At 33.3% G+C, this 23156-nt stretch overlaps 1 protein-coding gene across 2 annotated transcripts in view; it reads left to right on the top strand.

Moving 5' to 3' along the window:
• The window catches only part of LOC134527399 (tubulin-specific chaperone E), a 137452-nt gene extending 116275 nt beyond the window's left edge, over positions 1 to 21177 (top strand). For both annotated transcript variants that reach the window (XM_063360063.1, XM_063360064.1), the window contains exons 10-12: positions 3085 to 3150; positions 4264 to 4409; positions 20875 to 21177. In XM_063360063.1, the coding sequence (XP_063216133.1) occupies positions 3085 to 3150; positions 4264 to 4409; positions 20875 to 20967 (305 nt within the window). In that variant the 3' untranslated portion in view covers positions 20968 to 21177. The remainder of the gene's footprint in view (positions 1 to 3084; positions 3151 to 4263; positions 4410 to 20874) is intronic.
• Positions 21178 to 23156: the final 1979 nt, after the last annotated feature.

The raw sequence follows: 23156 nt of genomic DNA, 5'->3' as shown, positions 1-23156 counted from the left end.
CCTCCCTCCCTCCCTCCCTTCCCCCAAGTACCAGTTGTGACGATACAGTGCTTCATTATCTTCTGTCTACACAGCCGAGTTTAGCTTGCTCGTGTCGTTTCAGATGGTACAGTAGGCCACAAAAGTTTCGCTTTCAGTTGGAAGAGTATTTAAGTATTTTCCTGACACATCACCACACATCAATTTAAATAATCATTTGTTTCATAAGTAATTACTTAACAGGTACCAAAAAATTTAATTTTTTTTCTTTGGAATTTGTTGCAAAAATCGTGGTGCGCGCTATATACGAGGGCGCGCTATACACGAGTAAATGCGGTACTTATCTTTAACATTTATGTCTATAGCTTTCCTTCTCTTTAAAAACCTTGGAAAAAATTATATTATTCATCCTAAAAATTTGCTGTCATAAATCTTATGTTACATTCCTATAAAATACAAAACCCTATAAAATACAAAACATTATCAAAATTAACATAATTCAAAGAGAAAAAAATTTGAAAACATTATAAAAAATGGGAAAAATGTAAAAATATATAAAATGGCAAAAAATGTAAAAATTAAAAAAACATTGAACACAACAAAACTATATTTGACTCCACCCCACCATCTAGGCAGTGGGCCAACAAGTCTACAAACACCGTTTCCAGATGAGAATTACGTCAGCACGCCTTCCCACACAAAGAAGCCAGCAAAAAAAAATACTTCAAACAATAAACTTATGAATTTTAAAAAATAAAAACAATAAACCCAGAGAATTACATTTACAATAACTCTTAAAAGGAAAAAAAAACTTTATATCTAACCTGAAATTTGACAAAAAAAATTTATAACAAAAGATTATTACTGTATTGCATGAGGAAGGCTGTAATCTGGGTTGTTACAGTGTGTGCATAATTGGTTTTGAATAATTGTTAGTTAACAACAGTATCAGTAAACTGTTGCCTTAGTTGAACTTGGGCTGTGCAAAGACGGTCCATTGCGACAGAGTGCACAGTATTCGAGTAACAGTGCTACTGCTCTCATTTGAGCTCGGATGTTATATCTGCTTCCATAGTTAAAAGTCCTAACTTATAGCTTTGGTATAATGTGTAGTACAAGTTCTGTTGAATTGCCATCACAGCACCAGAATTATTCACTCATTGAGCTGCCTTAAAAACAGTGACCTCATATGAGCAGTGGCGATTTGCTCAACCCTTTATGTCTAAGTTGGTGGGTCAAAAGTCTGGAAATTTTTTTGGTTTTTAAGAAGATTCCAGGAATCCAATAGTCAAATCTTCAAAACCTGTAACTTTTAGCCTTCTTACTATATTTGGCTGCCTGCAGGCCTTTACATCTCCAGCAAAAGATTGATATCGTAATGCCTTGCAATGGATAGCAAACTGTTGGAGTGAACTGGGTTGGTTGCCAGCACATTAAAGGTTAAATATCCGGTGAGCCGTCTGGTGAAGACAACAATAAAAATACATTTGTAGTGGCTTTGTTCATTTTTTGTTTTATATAACCCTGAACACTACACATACATAACAAGAAATATTACATTTAAGTTAAATGTTTTTCATTTGTATTGAATGGTGATTCAGTTCACGTAACTCCAAGGATTTGTATCAAGGATACTAAAGTGCACTCTTGCAAACGTATTCTTGTCTACAATCTCAGTTCAAGTGTGTGTATTTAGAGTTGGTTTCTGTGACTGAATTGCTGCACTTTAAGGTTGTGCACCCAACTCCTTGTGCATAAGTGAGTAAATTGTAGTTCCAGATTTATATACATCACTTGTGCATTTAATGCCTTAATCATTAAACTGAAATTGCAGTGAGCCAGTTGATAGTTTCACTGCCCATGAATGTCCTCAAAAATTATGTTCCCTGCTCGTACGTATGCTCGCCAGAAAGTGCACGAGAAGCATACTGAATTGCAGACTTGCTTGACTTGAGGTTTCCCGCCCTCGTATGTGCCGTATGAACAATGTGTATTTACTTTTGTGTCGGAGAAAATTTTTCAACTTACCCTGTCCGTTTTTTCTCCATCATAACACATCTAAATCATATAAACTTATTTAAACAACATAGTGTTGAAAACTCAACTACAAATAATACAATAACAGAGTACCGCCATGACACTGCTAATCTTTCATCATACCAATAGCATTTACTTCACGGCCATAGATATTGCTGTACTTAAATGCTTGTGTGAAAAGGTACTTTTGGGGAAAGGTTTTTGGTCTGTTGATATGAAGCTTGGAAGTATCATGGCACCATATGTGATGGGTGTTAATAGCGGAGTCAAATGTAAATATTTGCAGGAACATACGTAATTTTAATGGGAACATATTGGCCCCACCATTGTAAATATCCATGAAAGTCCCTGTTTTTATACCAATCCATTTTAATCTTGAAATACCTGTGAAAATGGATGAAATTAGTACAAATGGCAGGACTGAATTTAAATATAAAATTATTGGCCAATGTTCATAAGAAGTATTATCTTTAAAATATATTTTTTATATGCATAAATAACCATAGCCATGTGTTGTACAAAGTTTCAATATCTTTCTTGTAATATTACAATTATTTCTTGGCAACTGGTTTCCAAAGGAGTTTTTTGTAAGAGTACAACAAATATTTTTCTGTACATGATTGTAAAAGGCTCAGAATTCTTTTTGTTTATTCAAATACGTATATAAACATATATATATAATATTTTTTTTTAGTTTTTTTCTTCAGTGTTGTCTTTCTGGTAAATTTTTGTTACTGAAGAATTTATTCATTTCATTAGACATATTCCCAAATAAAATTATGCCATAGAAGGGCATTATCATTCTCCTACACCAAGCAAATTCCAATTTTCAGCTATTTGTATCAGCAAATTCAGTTTTTTTGATATTTCTTACAAGGCAGTCCAAAATATTTGAAAAAATTGCCTGTTTTTAAGTGTGGAAAACCTAAAAGTGTCTGGGAGTATCTGAATTAACAGTTTGTATCATCCCTATATGGGCATTGTATGTTGAAGAGAGTATGTGTGTTTACTATACTGTACTGTATTGTACTTACTGTTTACTTATGAGTAAACAATTATCTCCCACAGAGCATGGACTACCAGAGCTTTCAGAGCTGAAGAAAATGCCTATGACACTTGCTGAGAATGTGATCAGTATCCTTTTTGACTGCTCTATCAGAGCAGGACGCAACATGGATTACTGCTCAATGCTGTGTTGAGGAAAAAAGCAGAAATGACTAATGGTAAGAGTGACATGTTTTCGTTTCTGCCTTGTGTTACTGTTTGCCACTTGTCGACAGTTTTGAAAACAGGTTTACCAATTAATCCTGATTAAGTGTTCATATAATACTTCAAACTATTTTAATCACAGATTGTATAGTACTAATTAATAACAATATCCATCTATGTGAAGCAAGAGATGGCGTAAAGCTCTGCTGTTCTACTGAGCTCTGCCGAGTTCTACAGAGAGAATGGGAAGCGCACCTATTGCTTCCAAGCAATACCGAACTGCACCAAATGCTTTCAACCCGCTTCGAACTCTCCAGACTAATTTCGGGCCATGCCGAGTCCGTACAGTCCTTGCTACTAGACCATCGGGCATTCCACACCTTTGAATGCCGGAATATCGGAAGTTTACTCTGCTCTTCTTCTGTGGATTGGCTTTCAGTTCAGCACGTTGTAAACTAATCCATAGTATGATCTACAAACTAACTTTATAAAATGAAAACTTGAATATTTTTGCACATATTTGCTGTAAGCTCACATGTTGCCTTTTTTCTCCACATGGCCCTTGATAATCTAATCGAGAACCAAATCTCCAAGAAGAGAAACAAGCGGTGGTCCTTGCATGGTGATTCACAGCCTCTGTTCTCTGGCGTACACGCTGTCTTGCTGTTGAGTTGTCTGGTATGCACCTGTTCCCGTTGCTGGCTGCACGTGAGCCAGAGACAGCTTGACCCTCAGAAGCCAGCGAGAGTTCAGTGGCCAAGTCTGCCGGATCCCAGTTACTAATAACTATGGTTAATTTCCAACACTTAAAAAGAAACTGCTTATCATAAGAAATGTTTTCTATTTTTTATACTTTGCCAAGTTATAATGTATTTTTATCAAATGTTTTACTGGTGCTCTAAATTCACAATAAATATATTTAAAAAAAATTGCAATTGGGAGAGTGTTTGCTGTTAGTAAACATATACTGCTCGAATACTAAAATATGTAGTGATTTATAATTACATAATTATTTATGATCCTTTAGTGTCAAATCAGATATTAAGTTTGTGAGTCCACAATGTCCGGAAAAAACATATGAGAAGGCGCTGTTTCCCACCACTGAAGTTATGAATCTTCAAGGATTTGCGAAGCGAGCTTTCAGGGCAAAGAAGACACCAAAGCTGTCTTATATCAGCTGTAAGGTAAGTTTTTTCAGTGTAGTTAGTGTCTAAAAACATTTAGTATCAATTTAACCCCCCTTTTGATGTCACTGTTGCCAGTGTTAATGTAAGGTGTAACTTCAGTCATTTGCTGTTCTATCTCAGAAAGCAAGCCATTATGTAATCTTACGATTTGTATACATTTATCACTTGCAAACTACTGCTTCCAAAAAAAAAAAATTATTAGATTTAATCAAATTAAAACAAAATTTTTAAATGGTTTGTTTGTATGCATAAATGTTTGCAATATTTTCTCTTTATTTCCTCTTTATTTCTTTGCTTTTTTTTATTTATTTTATAAATAAGCTAGATTTTGCAGTGGTATTTTGATTGAAATACTGTTATGTAGGTATACACATGAGGAGTTAGCTGTATATTCAAGAGTTCCTACAAATGTGCAAGAAAACCAACCACCTTATTGCAGTCTGCAAAGACTATGGCTTGTTCTCATTTGGGTGGAGACATGTTTTAACTTTCAAGTTTGAAAAATTGTGCTTGCTAAAATTATGTGGAGTCCAAAATCAATACAGTTTACAAACTTTTTGACTTAAAAAGTGATACCACTCCAATTCACCATGTTGTTTCTGATTTACTTGACCAAGACTAAACTGTTCCATATGATCACGTACTCGCAGTTTAGCAGTATTGAACAGAAATATAAAATATTTTTTTCAATCTCAGTGGTATTCACTTTTCAGCTTACCAGTCACAACCTTCACTGCTATGAAAATGAATAATTAGGTGGAAAATCAGATACAGCATTATTTTTATTAGTGTCAAGATTTTATCTATCTAATATTATAAAGCTGAAGAGTTTTGTTTGTTTGTTTGTTTGTTTGAACGCGCTATTCTCAGGAACCACTAATCCGATTTGAAAAATTATTTCAGTGTTGGATAGTACATTTATCGAGGAAGGCTATAGGCTATATTATATTATCAATAACATTAGGGATCCTTACTAAAAGTCCAATTTAGAATCAAATGCATTGGAGGGGGTTAGATACAACATGCAGTACACGTACGAAGTGTGTGTTAATGCCGCAGGCGCTATTGCCTATTAACATTGTTGCCACGCACTAGATGCCTTATCATTCTTAATTTTCTCATACAAGTAAAAAACACCCGTGTGATATTAACAACGAAGCAATCAGTACCCTCATAAGAGTTCAATTAGTATTTAAATACTTTTTATCACTTTAAATCGCAAACCTAAACTATGGTTTTTTTCCTCTCTCTGTGTTTAATTTGTTTTTTTATTGCCCTTTTTTTTTTTCAAGTATATATATTTTACAGACTTGAAACTTCACAGTAATGTTCCTTATTTATTTATTTATTTATTTATTTATTAATATTGTAACATGTTACGCAGGATGACATTTTCTGAAAATTAGATCCCATGGGTGGTTAAAACCAGGCAACAGTGGGTACTTTGTCTGCATGAGAACAGGATTTTGCATTGTTCATGCCTTCTGCGTCTCCATGGCAACGGGCATCGCGCGGCAGTGGCGTACCCACAAGGAGGGGCATGTATAATGAGCGGCGCAAGAGTGATCTGCCTGTAGACTGGCGTAGCGAAGTACGGGTGCATCAGTTGTACGTTGCGTGCACGAGTCGGGAAACCATCGGTGCTATTCATTTTCTCTCCGGTACATTATACAGCATTGTAATAAATTTTCACTGAATTTTTTTTTATTTACCATTACTGTAAATGGTAGATGTGGCTTAATTTTTTTCCATTAGTATAGCCATGCGAAGCCGAGTCGGGCAGCTAGTGGTTTTATATTTATGCCAGTTTAAACAGCCATAAGTAGGCCTGTGCAAATATCAGTTTTTTAGTTTAAATCAAATACGATGTAGAGTTAGCTAGTGCCTAAAATGAAATTAGTTAATTTATTTAATAATTTCTTCTACTCTAGCCTAACTCTCTCAGTATTTAGAATTGTATTAAGACGCTTGAGTGTGAAAGTCAAGGTAAGGTGTTTCAAAAGTAAGCTAGATACTAATATCGTGACTTTAGACCTTGGAATAAAGTGTAATCAAATCCAAATGTACTGTTTATATTAATGTGCAGTGCTTGTGACGACGGTGACAATACACTTTGACCTATACAAAATAACACTTAATAGAAAAATTAACTTAAAACTAACTTATTCTAAACTACACTTGGAATTTGATATGACTATCAACTTCAAGCATCTAACAATTCTTTTCACTTGAGTGAATTATTTTTAATATCAAATGTTAAATATTAGAAGTTATCTATTTTTAACTAAATTCAGTACGGTAGAGCGTGGACTACTGGGTATGTTTCAAGCAGTACTAGTCAGCAATAAATAGTAATACATTATTACAATACCAAATTCCATCTATACTAAATTATACTATCTTGATCGGGATCGCGATTCCATAATTTGATATTAAATCTAAAGATGAACAAGTTAATAGGTTTTTACATGGGAATATCCAATATAATATTTCAGAGTCTAGATTGGTAAAACTATGTTCGTTTTTCTTAAATTGTAATTCGTTCAGTGACTTCTATACAGCGAGTCTTCGGTTGATGGGGGTAAGGGACCAAACCTTGTTGCAGGATACCCACGAGACGTGTAGGTTCTCGGAGACTCCTTGGTTCGACTCGTCAGCAACTGCGATAGTTGGGTTGCTCCTCCGTCCTCTAGCGTGCAGCAGGAATACGCGCCGCAACGCCTCCATCGTTTCCGAATATGTGCAGCGACAGGACTGGATTGCGCGACGTTCATCCTTCCGGGGCTCGAACTGTGACTTCTCATTTTCAACAGGATTCTTCTTTCTTCGTATTTACAAACGGTATTCAATCTTCATAGTATTCAAAGCATATAAAAGGCATTTGGCGGTCTCTTGAATACGGATTTATGACGACTCCTCTTAAAGAATTATTTAAAAATCTTGATGTCTGAGTATAATCTTCGTAGATTAAAATTATTATTTTCTTCCAAACTCAGCTAATATTTGCATTAATGACCATTTCCATTCTTCAATAAAATATTAAATTATAAATCAATTTCAGAATCGTTGCATTTTAGCTGTTGTCTTCATCAAGTCTAAATTCATTCTAAAAGAATATTTTTCCATCAGTAGTAAACAATTTTCTTTAGTTTGTTTTTAAAACAAAAGTTAATAAAATTACTGTCCATTTCTGATGTGTTCATCTTTAAATTAATAGTTAATTTAAAAAAAAACTGCTATGCTAACTTGACAATATTTAAAATAAAAAAAATAAACATAGAGTAATACCTAGACAAACGATAACGAAAGAAATTTACAGTCTGGGTTAATCATAGAGTACAAATAAACATAAGGAATAAAATATGATTAAACTAAATAAATATTAAAGGAAATTAAATTTTACTTTCTATAAAGTGTAAATATTGCCTTTATAACGAATATCAAATTATTCACGAATACAAAAATTAAATTTCATAGTATCGAATGTACTATTTGATAATATTGAATAGTAAGAATGAGAATTAGAATCCCACTAAAAAAAATTTCACGTCATGTAACAACTTCTGGAAAATTACACAAATAATACTAAAGCGAGAGGTTAGTTAAGCTAAGTCAGCTATAATAATTATAAAAAAAATGTTTGTGAAAATATTTAAATTATGAAATAGTAGTTTTTTAATTATGCAGATAACCTGTAGTTTTTTAATTATGCAGATAACTTAACTTAACGGGGGCTCGTCGTTTAGCCTAAAATCGTTTTGCCTAATCGTGTTTCCCCACCTTCGTTTTGCCTAAAGTCATTTTGCCTAAAGTCATTTTGCCTAAAGTCGTTTTGCCTAAAGTCGGTTTGCCTAAAAGTCATTTTGCCTAAAGTCATTTTTGCATAAAATTGTTGTGCCTAAAGTCATTTTGCCTAAAATTATAATTGCATGCTTAAGTTCCCCTAAAGTCGTTTTGCCTAAAATCGTACTTTTTAAATTTGTTTTGCCTAAAGTCATTTTGCCTAATGTCATTTCGCCTAAAGTTGTTTTGCCTAAAGTTTCAGCACTTCGCTTTCATTAACAGACAGTTAACTTGCCGAGCAGTCGTTTTGCCTAAAATCGTTTTGCCTAAAGTAATTTTGCCTAAAAGTATTTTAGTATATTCTTGCTCCATATAGTGTGTGTAAATACATTCCAGCCACTTGTAACTCTATTCGTGGATTCTGGAACTACTACCGAAACATTGTGAGAGGTTCGACATTCTGCCACAAGAGTGGAGGGTGTTCAGTATCGCCTGCATCTTTCAAGGAGGAAGGGTAGTTCGTTTTCGAGACAACAGGTAGTGTGTCGCTCATCAAGTATCGCCTGCATCTTTCAAGGAAGATGGGCAGTTCGTTTCCGAGACAAATAGATAGTGTGTCGCTCACCATTACTATATATTGTCTTTTAAGATGGCTTCCTTCTTAAATATTTGAGCGCAGTTGTCCCATCTACGCAATGCATTCAATGCTGCGGAACGCACCACGCCTATACTAATTACTCGCAAACAAGATCTGTAACAGTGGGGTATTATCACGCGATAAAAGACAAATGATAAATCTACTAATTTCATGTTGTACATTTTGACCACGAATTAAGTAAACTGAGTAACCAGGCTCTGAATATGCGCTTTTTTGCCATTTTCACAATTTTTTTTTCTGTGTAAATATATTATACGTAAAATGTAAAACATAACAATTTTCACCTTTCGTGGAAAAAAATCGTATTACCAAAACATTATTTTACGGAGACACGCGAATACGCTTAACTAGGGAAGGCCCTTACGTATAAAGTATTACTGTTTTTGAAGGAATATTATACACTCCTGCGCTATTATTTATAACTTAGGATAGATACTACGACAGTTTAAATATACTAAACCTGTTAATATTTTTGGAGTCCTAGAAGTATATTTCGTGGTTTAATGTTTCCAGAGCAAGAATTTAAATTGAATTTTCTGTATGACTTATTTATATATCATTTCTATAGCTGAGTAATATGAAATAAATACTTTGAAATCAAAGGAAAGAAAGCGATAGGGTTAGTGAACGAAACGGAAACTTGTTAAATAAAACATGTTGTTCGGCAACTTAACATTTCATGGAATTATTATTATTTTATATCCACAAGGAGTTGTTTGTGGTAATGTTTGTTGCCTTTGTATCGCTGTGACGCCTTTACGTTGAACTTCCCCTTCTCAAGATACTGCAAGCCTATTACATTTTGGTTTAGTAATTTTTATGAACACAATCTGAAGACGAGTTTATAAATAACACAAACGTATACAATAAAGTTTACTTCTGCTATGTATGTCTGCTATAATCAATAAATTTTTATTGCGTTAGCAACTTGACTTCACCTAAGCCACTGACAAAACCTGATAGCCTATATTATATGTTATATTATATTATATATTATATTATATATTATCTATTATATTATTATATATTATATTATATATTATATTATACTATATATTATATTATATGTTTCAGAAACGGAATAGCCCTTATTAGCCTACTTTACTCTAAGAAAAGTAGTATAAACTAATATATCGTCTTTAGTCACGCTGGATATCTGTATGTATATTAATATTAAAAATATTTGTAAAATTATGATAATTTCTAGAAAATACGCATACGTTTAACCAAATGCTATGCAGATCAATACCGGGCACTATGTTTTTTTATGTTAGGAAAGTGAGTGGAACCACCACTACTAGCACTACTACCTCTTGATTGCTGGATGCAATATAATTCGAAGTAATGCTTTGTTATAGCACTTTAGAGATTTTTAATCACGTTTTTCAGGTACTTTTGATAATTTAAAGTCCAAATAAGGTTAGAATAATGGTAATTAATAATCTTTCTTTTGTGTTAGAAGTAAATTCACAGTAATTTTAGTAGGTACACATTTTCTGAATTCAACTCTCGACTTTTCAATGTAAACGAATACGGCGAAACACCTAACTACATCCACATCCCGCTAGGATCGCTGGTCAAAGTATTTTCCGCTACTCTTGCCGAATTCTCGGTATTGCTCTGTGTTGTATTTGGTTTACCTCATTCGGCAATGAAACGTATGATTTTATGATATATAGTTTTTCATGATTTATGACGTAATTTCACATGATTTTTTATTTTTAATTTAGTCGGAAATCTTTTTACGTCTGTAATTTGTTTACTCTATGTGATTTAAGTATGCTTGGGTTCCAGGTACTAAGCAATTTAAAGTAACGATGATGTTGTACTTTTACAGTATTTTTTTATTAAATAATTTTTTCCATGCAAACCCTGTTTTCACACCTTTACAATGATAGCGTAGTACGCCACCTTGGTTGTAATATGGAGCGAAATAAGTAGGCCGCGTAGTGCGACGCCTGAAGCATTTTATTGTGAAATTGAAGTAATTTGAGTACCTACTAGGAATGCGTATCGTCCCAGAACAGTTTTCAGCGATGTGAAGCTACATTGTGTAGTAAAAGACAGTAGTTTTGAAATGGTAATCTATAAATTTATATTAAGAGAATAGATGTGGTTAACCACTTTTAATTATTGTAGTTAGCTTTGTTTAAGTCAGCCTGCCTAAAGAGAATCTACGGTGATTTTTTTTAAGAGAATTTAATTTCGGTTTATATCGGATTCATAATTGAGAATGTTTTCCAATTAATGAGAGGAGGTTGTATTTGTTTTGCTATGATACTGACGATCCTACCAAGTCACAAAAGCTCTGATAGTGATGAGAAGAATTAATTGCTTTAACCTAGCCCCGGAGCAATATTATAGTCGACTTTATTTTTATTTAAAAACCTGATATGTTTATATTACTTCTATAATTATGTCACAGAGATTTTTAATTAGGTTAATTGCTATAATACCTGTAAACCTGTGCTATTCGTTTTCTCTCCGATACATTAAAAACATTGTAATAAATTAATTGCCATTATATTTCATTTATTATTACTATAAATGGGAGATTTGGTCTTTTCCCTTTAGTATAGCCGTGCGAAGCCGGGTCGGTCAGCTAGTAATATAATAATATAAAGGTGGAGGTGTTTCGAGTACTATGGCACTGGTTCCCATTTTGAGAAGTCAATGCGTTTATTGAGTAGGTAAGACTAAACGAAAGACAAAAAATTTACCTTCTGTTAATAAAAGTACATATATAGTTATTAAAATATGATAAAGAACCACTGAACTTCTTTCACAGAGCCATACGCCAGCGACCGTATGTTACTGCGACGCCATTCAGATTTCACTCTAAATTTCTTTTGATCTTTAGAGGCTAAGTTACAATAGAAACTACGTGGTTTTAGTTTTTTTAATCTTCGACACATTTGTGATTCTGAGTTCTAATATATTTACTTATATTGTATAAAACACTACATATTATAACTTGAACAAATATGTTGTGATTATTATTTTCCTGTTTATATATTATTGCTGTTACATCTCTTTACATTTTGGTTTTAAATAGGAAAAAATTTATTAGAACTCTGAGTCACAAAAGTGTCAAACAAGTTATGGTATTTTCACTCCATCACCTCTTATAAGGACCTCACCAAAATACATAACATTATCTTTTTACTATATTATATGGACCTTTGAAAAATGTGGAACTGTCATATAGGAGATGAAAACTTTTAGATATTACCAAGCACTTATTTTTAATTCTGCATGGCAACGCTTAAAATTAACATTAAATTACGAAGCAATTATTCTTAAGTTATTTACAAGTATAGACTTACCAAATCTTTAAGTACTTCATGTTGCACATGTGTATTTCCACCAAGCACCCTTCTTACAAAAATTGAAGACACTAATATTAACGTAATAATATTGTTTTGGTATTTTCAATATTATCTCCAACATGTCCAAAGTAATACCTTCATCGTTGTCCGCATCACTATTTTATTACATGCTCTACTTAGTTTAAATACTAACAAATGAAATGTTTAATATTTCTAGGAACGAACCGTGCTCTGGTGTAAACACGCATATTGAAATACAGCTTTCATTTTAATTCATATTATAATTTATTTGTTTAAAGCAAGCCTATGCCGCTTTAAAATTATAAAATGTTACAAATTATTCTTAAATAAATTAGATAAGAGAAAAATGTGATCTAAAAATTCAGACACCAGTTTATTTGCTAGGCTGAAAGCTATTTTATCTTGCAGAAAATATTGAAGTTGTAACATCTTCAGAATTACTTGTTCACAATGAAATGCATAGGCCTACTTTGGTTTCAGAAAGGGAGTTTAAAAGCTAGGGAGGTAAGTAACTCTATTGAAATTTTACGTTGTGGCCCACTCAAGATTCGGGATAAGCATTTGGCGTTGTAGTTAATATAGACTTCAGCGTTGTGGTCAGTTAAGGATTGGCCGTTGAGGACAATAAATTCATGATTCAGCATTGGGGTCACTTCATTATTCGGTGTTGAGGTCACTTTATGATTCGGTGTTGAGGTCACTTCGTGATTCGACATTGATATCATTTCGTGATTTGGCGTTGTGGACAATTAGGCATTCGGCGTTGTTTTTGATTACGATACAACTACGTTTTATGATTACATGTTTCTAAACCTTATAAAACATTTTATGTTATTTAATTATTAACTACCATAATATAGTTTTACAATTAAACAGTAATTATTAATTATTCCATGGTCCCCTTGTACTGGCACTAGGAGTTGAACAGTGAACCCTGCTAGCGAACCATGGGCACTACAAAGCTATAGTAAAACGAAAATAATAATACTTAAATATACGATGGCTGAGTACCCATCAGTTTGGTAGAAATACGCTTGAAGGTTTGTTATTTTGAAAATAAAAGTGTCTTTCTTAAATCAAAACGTAAATGTCGAATACCATATAACTAATTGCATGCCTGATTTGACGCGAATCAATTAATTAATGTTAAAAACTAGAAACCCACCTCAGCTTCGCACGGGTAGCAGATCACATATGCCTACATAAACGGACGTTACGATCCTGATCTGGAAAGGAATATGCATGCCAAATTTCAAGTCAATCGGACGTATAGTTTCGGAAATCTCGTGATGAGTCAGTGGTATTTCGCTTATATAGATTATGGCATAGTCTTAATTTTTGAGATGAATAATGATTACAAAATAAGACGAAAATAATGCATTGGTGTCACAATTAAAGGTGGTTTAACGCAGATAAATAAACGAAACATTATAGTTGGCAGAAAAGTTTAATATAATTGCCTCATTCTGAAAACTTATAGTGTTGTATTTTGTTGCATTACTTGACTACCAAATTTGTCACAAGTAGGCTGTGGAGTTCTCATGTTATGAAGTAAAAGTTTTATAATTTATGTTTCAGTATCTTAAAAGCTAATGAATTAATAAATTTACGTAAATAACAATTTTGTTCTAGCACAGTGGACTGGTTGTTAAAATGTGTAAAACATTTCAGGAGATTTGATATTAGCCACATCATTTAAAATAGTTCAATTTTGAAAAAAAGAGACTGCATTATCTTCTTGTTTCTCATAAAGTTATCTCTTCTGTATTATATTTATTTGAAAACTAAATTTGCTGTGAGTATGGCGTATAGCTCCCAAGAAATTAAGTAGGTTCAAATTTGTGTAATGGTTCCTGCGATATTATATATGCAGCAACCAAAACGCTGAATAAGCAAATACGTATTACTGAAAATTAATCTAATAACCATATTTTGGAGCCAAACACTTACTTTGGACAGGTTAGGACAAGTTAGTCATTCGAGATAGCTACCTATCCGGATTTCAGTAATGGGGAAACTAACGCCTTTAAAAATTCTGAACTATGCCTAACCGGAATAAGTACAATAAAATGCAGACACCAGGAAAGGACAGCTATCCGATTTGTAATGGTCACTAATTTAGATATTCGTGACTCGGTGCCAAATTAAAATAGCCAAGTAGGACACTTATCTGGATGTTAACTCACACGCCACAGTTTTCGAGAAATTATTCGCTTTGCTCACATATTGTATTAGGTTATTGCAGATTGTGCCATGTATGAAAAAAGGCGAGCTTTTGGTTAACCGTAAGCGGTAGATTACTAATCCCCTCGGTTTTATTAAAGTTGGTTTATAACGCCCCCAAAGTTTTCGTGTTTTGTATTTCCTCGTTCCATGATGCATCCGGAAACTTTGAGATGTATATCTTCCAATGTCGACGTTACTAGCAATAAACTTGTGCTTCAATTCCATTTTCAAGATTTGTTTAAATATATTTGGCATTTACGTGGGCTAATAGTTGTGAATTTTATGTTAACCTATTTTTTAAAGAGGAATCGTCAACTGAAGTTCGTCCTCGTGGTTTGTCCTAGTGGTTCGTGTTTTAAAAACAAAATATATTTATTTAAACAGACTCGTGGTTTTCAGAATGACTCGATGTCACATTGCGGGTTAATGTATCTGGGTACCGTAAAGGCCCTACTACAATTGACTTGTGCAATGCCATGTCCGTTGGACACAACTCACCTATTGGTCCACGAAACCCTGTGACGTCATATTTCTTGTCCCTTCGTCCCTTGTCCCTTCGTCCCTTGTCCCTTCGTCCCTTGTCCCTTCGTGATCAAGCAGTTAGCGAACTTTTATAATTTTGTCCCTTATTGAGTTTTCCCATGCAAGAAAAATAAGTTTAAAAACATGTACAAAATGTAAACAAACATAAATTATTTAAAATTAAAAAAAAAAAACGTAAAATGTTTACAGAGGATCACAAACCGCGCGGGAAAATTAGTAGTATACAAACAATAAAAACAAAGTGAATTTTGTGAATTGACCATTATGTACCGAATTTGGAAATAGGTCACGTAATTACTTTGTCATTGAAATGTCAGTTTATCGAGCTACCTTTCAAACAGAATAAGCTTGGCAATATTCACATCTTCAATATTTTTAGAGTGAATTTGTGGCCTCTAAAATATCTACTAGTATTATAATTTTTTTTGAAGGTATTTGTGGCCTCCAACTTTTGCAAATGGCCACAACACATCAGACAAATGAAGAAGGAAATATTAAAATGTCGCTCAAAACTACTGCACTCTTGTGTTGGTATTTGAAATGTTTACAATTGGACAACTCGGGACATAACTGTTGTGGCAGCATATTTTCGTGAGAGGATGATACAAAGAGACCAAGAGACGTGGCAATTGTAGCAGGGCCTTATTAAAAACAGGCGAAAATTCCAATACTGCATTTATCTGACTGAAATTTCAGAGCAGCAGCTATTTTCCGCGATATTCTTTTGGTTTAAAATAATAAATTATTCGCCTAGACCATTTGCGCAAAATTAATTTCTTCCGTTTAATTTTTTTGGATTCAAGGGTTCAAGTTGTTTCCGTTGTCTCATAAGAATAATGCCCCCTCTTCACTTAGCCCGAACGTTCGCGAGCGCCAAGTGTGGAGGTGTGGTTGGCATGTGAAGGCTTGTGTTCGTGTTAGTTCGTAGGCGCTCGCCTCGGTGTCGTTTTTTTTTTTTTTAACAAGTCAAAGGAAGTTGGGCCAACGCCCGTAATGTGTGCATCTACACTTGGCCTGCAAGCAGTAACCCAAAAACATGCATCAAAGTTATCTTGGTGTTTATATTTTCTTGGTAAACAACACAGAGTAAACTATAGCTGCCTGCAGTGTACCATAACTACATCAATACTTTTTATAGCAGACACTTTCAGTTCGTTTGTGACTGATTCATCTAGTTCGCTTCGGCATTGGGAATCGCGTTTTCAGGCCAAGTGTGGATGCATGGTTCATTGGCATCTGAAAAAATTTGTCTTGGATCGCATTCGTGTTCGAATTCAAGTTAGCCTGCCAAGTGTAGAGGTCGCATAACATATGCCCGTGTACTTCTGCCCCCTCCTTTTTTTTTTCCACCGCTTTTTCGACACTCCTTTTAGGCCAGCGGCTGTCCTAAGCGCCTGCGTAGATAATAAAAATTCAGGAAAATCATAAAAAGTGTAAATAAATTAAATGAGCTTAAATCTAGCACCAAATTTTTTCTTGATAACGTATGTGGAATTTTACTCGTCTGCCTCCACTATAACCACAGTTCCTCTTCGGCAATCTCAATTACCAAGACCTGTAATCCCATTTCCTACCGCGTCTATTCCTCTCTGTACTATGGTGATGACATTCATGCTATTCACTTTAGCAATATATAGACATGGAAAATTTGTGCTTACAGATACACCAGTTATGTAATGGGTAGAGACTGGAAAATTTAGCAAGTTCAATTACAGGTCAGCTAGACTTTACCGTACTATGTTCAATGAATGCTCTGCAAGTTTTAAGCTGTTGTTGCTCAACTGCATTTCCGTTTTTACACAATCACTCAAAATGTGATTTTATCTAATTGTCTGTTGTGGTATTTGGCATTTGTTCATATGTCTACACAGCGTGCGAAAGAACTGAGATACGCCACTACATATGCAAACTCAACATGATTGTACATGCGTTGAGAGTATAGATTGCCCTAAAATTAATATATGATATTTCGCGTACCTAGTTATAGGCTGTTATTATTAGTTAATTTCTCATATTCACAGGTATATCAATTGTAAAATGTGTAATATATGTACATTCAATATACAAGTAATTTTAATCATTGGTAGTATTTTATGTAAGGCAAGATAGAACCATAAAGAATCCTATCGTTTAATGAACTTATAAAACATGAATTTTTCAATGCGTATTCAGCCTACCAGATTTTAATGAAAACATTTCTAGTAGGCTACGTACGAATAGAAAATAACGTAATTTCCAACTAGGCATGTATAATTATGAATATAAAAATTTACTAAAAAACAAAACACATACCATAGAAAATCCAGTTTATAATATCATTAAAAAAATATTATTTTCAGAATACGTATTTATAAGCACTATAGTAAAATAAAATTAACAATTGCTGTTTTATTTCGCGAAAAAATACATTTCTTATTCATGATTGATGGAATTACGATTTTGACCATGTAAAAAGTCTGAAAGCGAATCACGAAAGTTCGGTGCAAAAATTACCAATTTCTGATTGGGCCAGAGAAAAAATTAAATTTTCGTGAGCGACAGCAACCATTGGCTAGAGAGACACTGCTGGTATGTGCGTATAGAATTGAAATATACAGTAAGCTCAAACTGTTTCAGAAAAAAATCACGGGGTACATAAATAAGTTGACTACACCACAAACATATTATATTCCTTAACACACATATAATTCACTTAATCTCAGTCTCGTAACATATTTAAATTATGGCATGCAGTATGATCGTAGTAACAAGCCTATTATGTTTCATTTCTCATTATATTTATTAATCCTAACAGAATAAATGTAATTAGTAAAACGATCAGTTTTTAGATTGTAAGATACTTCGGGGTTATTTTACATTACGATAAATCCCATGTGGTATCGCAAAGTAAAATAATGAGGCCAGCCGGCCTGCTATTCATCTATATATATATATATATATACACACACACACACTTTTTTTATTCTTCAAGTGCAAAATTTATTTAACTAAGTTAGGAAAACACATTAACCACAAATTTCTTGCCGTTCGGATTTATAACAGTGATATTTTCTAAAACAAGAACAATGTAGTCCGAGGTTTCAGTGCGTGTATACAGCTGTTCACATAAACGTTTTAGTGCAAGAAGTACTCAATTATGAAAATTAATGAATTTATGTTTATAATAGGGTTTAAAATTAACTTCCGTTAATTTCTACTCACTTAAGTAATTCATGTCCAGGGAAACTTTATACTATAAAATTTTATTATTAATAAAATTGGTGTTTGTTTGATTATAGTGTCATGCTATTTTGTACGATGCTGTCTGCAATTTCCGTGGATTGCCGAATCTCTGTTGAGATAACAGTTTTTACTAGCACATTCTATTAAATAAATATGCATCATGTGCTACAGCAAACTCATGGATATATATGAAAATAAAAATAAAATGTATACCTTAAAAAAAAGCTCACACCTCTTAAAATAAAATTAGTTCTGTGAATCTGATATATTAAACTGAACTAGTATTATAAACAATTATTACTTATAAACATTATAATATAATCAATTTACATTTTACGCATATTTATAAAATTGCTTTTCTTTGTAGGACTTATACGCAGCCTTGTGAGCGGAAATTAAACCAGCATACTCATTGTTTTAAATATGACTTGTAGTGCCACCTTTTATGGTTAAACTAAACTAAATGATCCTTTACTTGTGCAAAACATGTTGTTACGAGATATACTACTAGTCACGCCATCTATGCGCCAAATGTGAACGAAGTATTATTATGAATATTTTAGAGATTAAATGTATGTATCCAATTGTCGTTATGCCTAAAGTTGTTTTGCCTAAAGCCGTTTTGCCTTGACTCGCCGAGCATCACTCCACATTCTCAGGCAGTGATCAAACCTTACAGTCATTTTGCCTAAATTTGTTCTGCCTAAAGTCGTTTTGCCTAAAATTCTAGGCATCTGTTTAGCTTGCCCTACAGTCATTTTGCCTAAAGTCATTTTGACTAAAAGTCGTTTTGCCTAAAGTCGTTATGCCTAAAGTCGTTTTGCCTAAAATTATAATCGCCTGCTTAGGTTTCCTTAAAGTCGTTTTGCCTAAAATCGTAATGCCTAAAATTTGTTTTGCCTAAAGTCATTTGGCCTAAAGTTAGTTTGCCTAAAGTCATTTTGCCTAAAGTCGTTTAGCCTAAAAGTCATTTTGCCTAGTCATTTTGCCTAAAGTCATTTGGCCTAAAGTCATTTTGCCTAAAGTCATTTGGCCTAAATAACATTTTAGGCAAAACGACGTGTACTCAACCTAACAAACTAACCAATCATTCATTTCAGTTCCTATCACATTATTTTCCACCACTTCTACTCTGCATATTCATCCAGAAAATTTTAGCGAACCATAAAATACAGTGAAATCCATTGTAATCTACTTTACGAAAAATGTTAATTTTTTTTAAATCTTGTATTGTCAAATTAGTGATTGAATGAGCTTATATTTACATCTTTAACCCTACATTTTTACGAGTTTTCGCTGTTAACAGCCGCCAGGTAAATTTAATTTTAGTTCAGAAATATTATAAAAATAATTTTTGCTAATTTCATCTTGAATCTTAAACCATTAATTCCATATATATATATATATATATATATATATATATATATATATATATATATATATATATATATATAAATCAATAGTCACAATCGAACTAACACAATGTGAGACAGTAGCAATGTACATCTATGCTAAAACAGACATTTTGACACACACACACCTACACACAGATTATATATATATATATATATATATATATATATATATATATATATATATATATATATATATATCAATAAATTGTCTATGTTTCGTGATGTTCTAGTCCATTGGTGTTGGTGTTTTTTTTCTTCTTTTTTTTTTTCTTCTTCTTCTTCTTCTGGTGCATTTGATGAAATAAATACAAATAATATTTTGTTTCCAAGTTTGAAATGTCAAATGTGCTATGTTTTGAATCGTTCACGTAATTTTTCTGTTACTGATTAGTGAGACAGTAGTGTAAAAAAACTTTGAATACTTTTTGCATGGTTAGTCACTTAGTGTTCATGTTTTTGATCATGAAGCCCCATTTAAACATCAAAAAAAAGGGTATGTATATTGCAGAAATGTATTGTCTGCTATTTCTGTGTTATTTCAGTTTTATAGCTAGTCACATTACAATCTTGATTCTAAGACCCATATCTCCAACCCCAGACCCGTACTTTGAAAACTTGTGGCTTGCAGTTTTCGGTTGAAGCAACTCACATGGTTGGGGAGGTAGGGAGGTTCCCCAAGTTAGCAGGGCAGCAGGCCAGACAACTTCTCAGGGCCCGCACCAGCCCTTTTATCACTGACCACCTATCATGTCTAATGTTTGGTATTAAATTGTAGAATAATACGGGAACGTAAATTATTTGTATTTTCATAAAAATATAATAATATCTTAAGATAAATTAGCAAAAATATTGTCAAAATTGAAGTTCCAGGCTCGCTTAAAAACATTGTTTTAGAGAGTTTATTTTCTAAATGTTCTGATGGAGGGTTCCCAAAGTCTGCTTGTCTCTGGAGGCTTTTCCATGTCCCCTTACCCTCCCGGTAAAGCCAATGTCCTAGATGCAAGGCCCACAAAAGCCAGTTGGCAAAGTTTAGGGATGCTATGGCATGGTAGCACAGCATTGACCTATTGTGTACCTGTGAATGTGTGGATTTTTGTTCTTACTATGGCGTTCGTGGACTAGAAACTTGAATTTAAACTCAAGTATTTTGGTGCTAAATACTCAATTTTTTGTTTAGTTTTATGTAAAGTATTTCTAACATTTATATATGGCTTATAATATCTTTGACATATTTCTGCAAATATTTGTGTGTATTTTTCATGCAGATGCCAGGTGTGGAACATCCTATGCCGCTTTTTACAAGAAATCTCAATTTCTACGCAGTTGAAGATGGGGATACAATTATTGTCAGGTGGTAATCATTAAGTTACAATGTTTCACACCTTGCAGGTGTTAATATTATTTACATTAATTAATGTTGATAATCTGCAATTATGTTTCTTGCTTCCTAATTTTGTAAATTGATTCATGAATAGACTTACAGTGTGAAATGGAAGCCAGTTTTGTAAATTGCATTATAATTGTATATGAAAAGAAGCTTATTAATAAATTGATAAATAATTTAATAACAAAATTTTGTTTGTTGACTATTATTTAATTGAACTATTTTCTGCTAAGCCAATGAAAAAATTGCAAAATGTGTAAATTAAATAGTATTTATTTTGTAAATTTGTTGCAAGCAATGAAGTAGCTTAGCAGGATTGCCCCCAAAAAGATTTTTTCTGAGGCTTTTTGATACATACTGTAGACACTCCAGAGAGTTTGCAGACACAAAATATTTCAAAGAATAATTGTACAATTTAACCTAAAAAATAGTTTGACTTAGAATCTTTAGTCACACATGTATGTGTATGCACTACATATTTAAAAACATTATAGCAGAGAATTTTTCTTTGTGACAGTGTAATGTAGCATAATTCCTGCCCCCTGCTACTAACAACACTTTAACTGCGAATGTGTAAGGCTGGTGTTTTCTTAATGTTTCGTAATTAATTTATACTCATGTTTCTTCTCTTATACATAGGCTTCTAAGGTCTTTTGGTTGCGCTTAAATATTATTATTTTTAGCTAGGTTCTACATAAAAGATGAATGTATTATTATTATTATTATTATATTCTCTGTTTTGTTTGGTCCGTTAATTTAACATCTTCTGGTTAGTGAGGCTATAATGTTCTAAAAGGTTTAAAAAGAAAGGCACAACACACTGTCACCAACAAGTTATTTTTCACGCCTCAAGTTAGTGCGTTGTTGGGAAAACCCAGCGCTGGGCACTAACTCGCCAGCCAATCATGACGAGCTATGCTGTGGTGTGATTTTACTTTCCAAATTTTATGGGAACAAATGTTCGAAATGCATTTTCATTATATGATCAGCTTCCTGCTTCTGTTTTGTTATTGGTCGGTTGACACCCTGGAGCCTCCCCTTTGTTTTCACCTATGTTAAGGAAGGCAACTTCGTTGTTCAACAAGTTGTCGCTTGATTGTTGCCGCTTGGGGTCGCATCTTCGGCAGCTCACGAAAAATATGAGGTAAAAGTCATAAACATACAATGTAAAACCTGCTGGTCGGTACCAAGTCAAAGATTAATTTTTTTTAAATATAATTTTGGACATTTTATAACTCAAAATTTGACCCCAGGTGTCTGCATAGGTCCACGGTGACAGTCATCAACCTCCTGGGACATACTTGTGGGTATTGTATCTTCATTAAAAGTTTAACAAGGGACTTCATTGAAATGGGAGTAAAAAGTGACCACTAAGCATAAACACAATAAAAAAAATATTTTCAATTTTTTTTTTTTGGGTGCACGTTTTACTAAAAAATAAAGATTCACTTTTGTCATTGTTGAATGCCTTGTTTTAGAGATGATGGCTGTAGGTTTTTGTTAAACTGAACACTATGACACCATATTTTTCTGAGAAATTGGCAGTACTGATTTACTTCTAACATACATTGAAAAGTTTTCAAAGTTCATATCATCGAGGTTACCTTAAGACTTCTGCTCTGGCTTAGAAATAAGTGATCCATTCAGGTCAAAGCCTTCTTCTCCACATGTATCCTTAATAAAAATTGTGGTCCCAATGCATTTTGTGATGCCAATTACTATGATGCCAATTACTGTACTTACTGCTACAAGAAATGCTGCGTGTAGTATGAACGTAATTTTGTCAACATTAACTGTGTATGGTTTCATCAGTCTTACAAAATTCATGAATTCACCAAGTAGATTATTCAGGCTTTTCAACTAAAATTGTTCACTTCAATTTAAAAATTTTACATTGAAATCCTAGCAAAAAATTTCTTAAGTATAACTTGCAGTTTAAATTGCAGTCTTCTTGGAAAGCCTTATTTAACTTCTTTAATGTTGGGGCCGATTCTCTTAAGAAAATAAAACTCAGGTTTTTTTTCCATCTAGTTCAATTACTTACACTTTTACACTTATTTGTTACCTGAGAGTGCCAAAAAAAGTTAAACCGTTTTTGCTCTTTTGCTTTCTCTGTTCCAGAATTCATTTGAATTTTGATATTGAAAAAAAAATATTGCAGCA

Source organism: Bacillus rossius, chromosome 1 (assembly GCF_032445375.1).
Source record: "Bacillus rossius redtenbacheri isolate Brsri chromosome 1, Brsri_v3, whole genome shotgun sequence".
NCBI classification, from domain to species: Eukaryota; Metazoa; Arthropoda; class Insecta; order Phasmatodea; family Bacillidae; genus Bacillus; species Bacillus rossius.
Note: the sequence above shows the minus strand (reverse complement) of the source record. Positions and strands in the feature narration are given on the sequence as shown.